The 1,921-nt window shown below is 55.4% G+C and overlaps 2 protein-coding genes across 2 annotated transcripts in view; one reads left to right on the top strand and one right to left on the bottom strand.

Moving 5' to 3' along the window:
• The window catches only part of LOC128896976 (uncharacterized), a 2,069-nt gene extending 1,548 nt beyond the window's left edge, over positions 1 to 521 (top strand). The window contains exon 4 of the mRNA XM_054160592.1: positions 67 to 521. Within this exon, the coding sequence (XP_054016567.1) occupies positions 67 to 521 (455 nt within the window). The remainder of the gene's footprint in view (positions 1 to 66) is intronic.
• Positions 522 to 552: 31 nt separating this feature from the next.
• On the bottom strand, positions 553 to 1,698 carry LOC128896962 (enhancer of split m7 protein-like). Its single transcript, XM_054160570.1, has 2 exons — positions 1,316 to 1,698; positions 553 to 1,103 (listed from the first exon to the last, which is right to left on the bottom strand). The coding sequence occupies exons 1-2, from the start codon at positions 1,388 to 1,390 to the stop codon at positions 558 to 560; spliced, it is 621 nt and encodes a 206-aa protein (XP_054016545.1). The 5' UTR covers positions 1,391 to 1,698; the 3' UTR covers positions 553 to 557.
• Positions 1,699 to 1,921: the final 223 nt, after the last annotated feature.

Genomic DNA, 1,921 nt, shown 5'->3' with positions numbered 1-1,921 from the left:
ATAGGCCCGGTAGGTTCGCGGCTCCTCGGATTCCAAGGCTTCCTCGATGAGTTGATGTTCTTCTTCATCTTCTACTTCAAGGTCACCGAGGTCACCAAGGTCACCAAGGTCTTCAGATAGGCTCGGTAGGTTCGTGGATCCTCGAATTCCAAGGCTTCCTCGACGAACTGATATTCTTTCTTCGTCTTCTACTTCAAGGTCACCGAGGTCACCGAGGTCTTCAGATAGGCCCGGTAGGTTCGTGGCTCCTCGAATTCCAAGGTTTCCTCGACGAGTTGATGTTCTTTCTTCATCTTCTACTTCAAGGTCACCGAGGTCACCGAGGTCTTCGGATAGGGTTGGTAGTAGCTCTTCATTCCTTCTATCCCTCCCTCTTCTGGTTCGCTCCTTCCAAGGTTGCCAAGGTCTCCAGAGAAGCCGACAGGTTTAGTCGCCTGGAGGAAGTGCTATTTTCATGGTTCCTCCGCTACCTCTTCTTCCAGGTCTCGTCCAAGATTCTCGCGTCTTCCAGTCTCTTTTAGTCGAGTCTCTCCTAGTCGAGTGTCTTCTAGTCGAGATTACCAGGGTCTCCAGATGGGCTCGGTGGGTTTGGCGACCTGGAGGAGTCCCTGGTGGGTCTGGGACATCGTCTCGATGTCCGTCCTGACGGGAGAGGGCTGGCTGGAGGCTGGCGTCAAGGGCATGGAGTACTCGTCGGAGCTGAGGTCGCTGGAGGACGGCGAGGACTGCGGCGCGGCGACGTGGATGGTCAGAGGTCCTGTCTTGTCCATGGAGTTGAGCTTGTGTCCCAAGTGGGTCATCAGCTTGGTCCCCAGGGCCACGTCCACCCCGGGAGTGGCCGCCAAGCAGCGGCTGACTTCGTTCGCGCAGTGAGTGTAACCCGCTCGGAATCTGTCGGCGTCGATCACTGGGTTCGCCGACAATCTTTGCTGTCTTTGTAGCTTGTGGAGGTGGCGAACGGTGAGCTCGAGGATGTCTGCCTTCTCCAGCTTGGCCACGTTCTCGCCGTCGCCGGCTAGGGCTGTCACCATCAGGTCCTTGAGCTCGTCCAGGCACCGGTTGATGCGCGCTCTGCGTTTCCGCTCTAGCATTGGTTTCATCACCTGGACAATTAGAAACAGGAGTCTGTTAGAAGAGAAGATTAAAGATCGGAGAGTTTGGATATTCTGAGCTGTCAGTCTAGATCGGTATCTTTGTCCAGAAAGAGGTCAATTTTTCAGGAAAGATTGGATTCAAGTGGACGTAGACGAGCGAGAGGCAGGTCAGAGATCAGGAGGATTGAGAATAACAGGTCGAGTTGTTTAGGGACGCTTACCTTTCTGTACTGATAAGTTCTGGAGATGGGCTGCTCCTGTCCGTCTACCATCATGATCTGCTCGTGCATCTGCATGGTTAATCCTTTGGACACTTCACACACTTAATAAGCACAAGTCGAACGAGTATCGTTTGATAAACTAGCTGTTACACCGTGAACGGTCACCGTGATTGTGGTGGCTGCGGTCCGCGGCGCGCGGTTATATAGTGGAGGGGCCCTTGGCCGTCGCAGGGCAAGGGGGTTCTGGTTGGGTGTCTGGAGGGGGACAGGCCTTCCGTGGGAACGGTCCGTAGAGGTTGGTTCCCAAGCAAGCACACCACCTGTAAGCGGCAGCTGCCAGACACGCGCCCACACCAAGCCATCGTCACCGTTTCTTCGTCCTCGTCGCACCGGGGCCTCGAACCCGTATTTCCTACCTCGTCTGATCCTCCTCTGGTAGTCGTGCCACGGTATGCCGCACGTATCCTCTCTCTCTTTGCTCGTTTCGGGCTGCTCACACGGAAGGAGCAGCCGATATCGCGGTTCCTCGTCTCCCCCGGTACGCGGAGTGAGTGAGTGAGAGAGAGAGAGAGAGAGAGAGAGAGAGAGAGAGAGAGAGAGAGAGAG

The sequence above is a fragment of the Hylaeus anthracinus genome, unplaced genomic scaffold (genome assembly GCF_026225885.1).
Source record: "Hylaeus anthracinus isolate JK02 unplaced genomic scaffold, UHH_iyHylAnth1.0_haploid 11978, whole genome shotgun sequence".
Classification (NCBI taxonomy): Eukaryota; Metazoa; Arthropoda; class Insecta; order Hymenoptera; family Colletidae; genus Hylaeus; species Hylaeus anthracinus.
This window is presented reverse-complemented; position numbering and strand designations above follow the sequence as displayed.

Excerpts from the sequence above, each read along its gene's own strand:
- LOC128896962 (XM_054160570.1), bottom strand. The coding sequence starts at position 1,390 with ATGCAGATGCACGAGCAGATCATGATGGTAGACGGACAGGAGCAGCCC. Across the intron at positions 1,104-1,315 it reads GAACTTATCAGTACAGAAAG|GTGATGAAACCAATGCTAGA; the intron begins GTAAGCGTCCCT and ends CTAATTGTCCAG.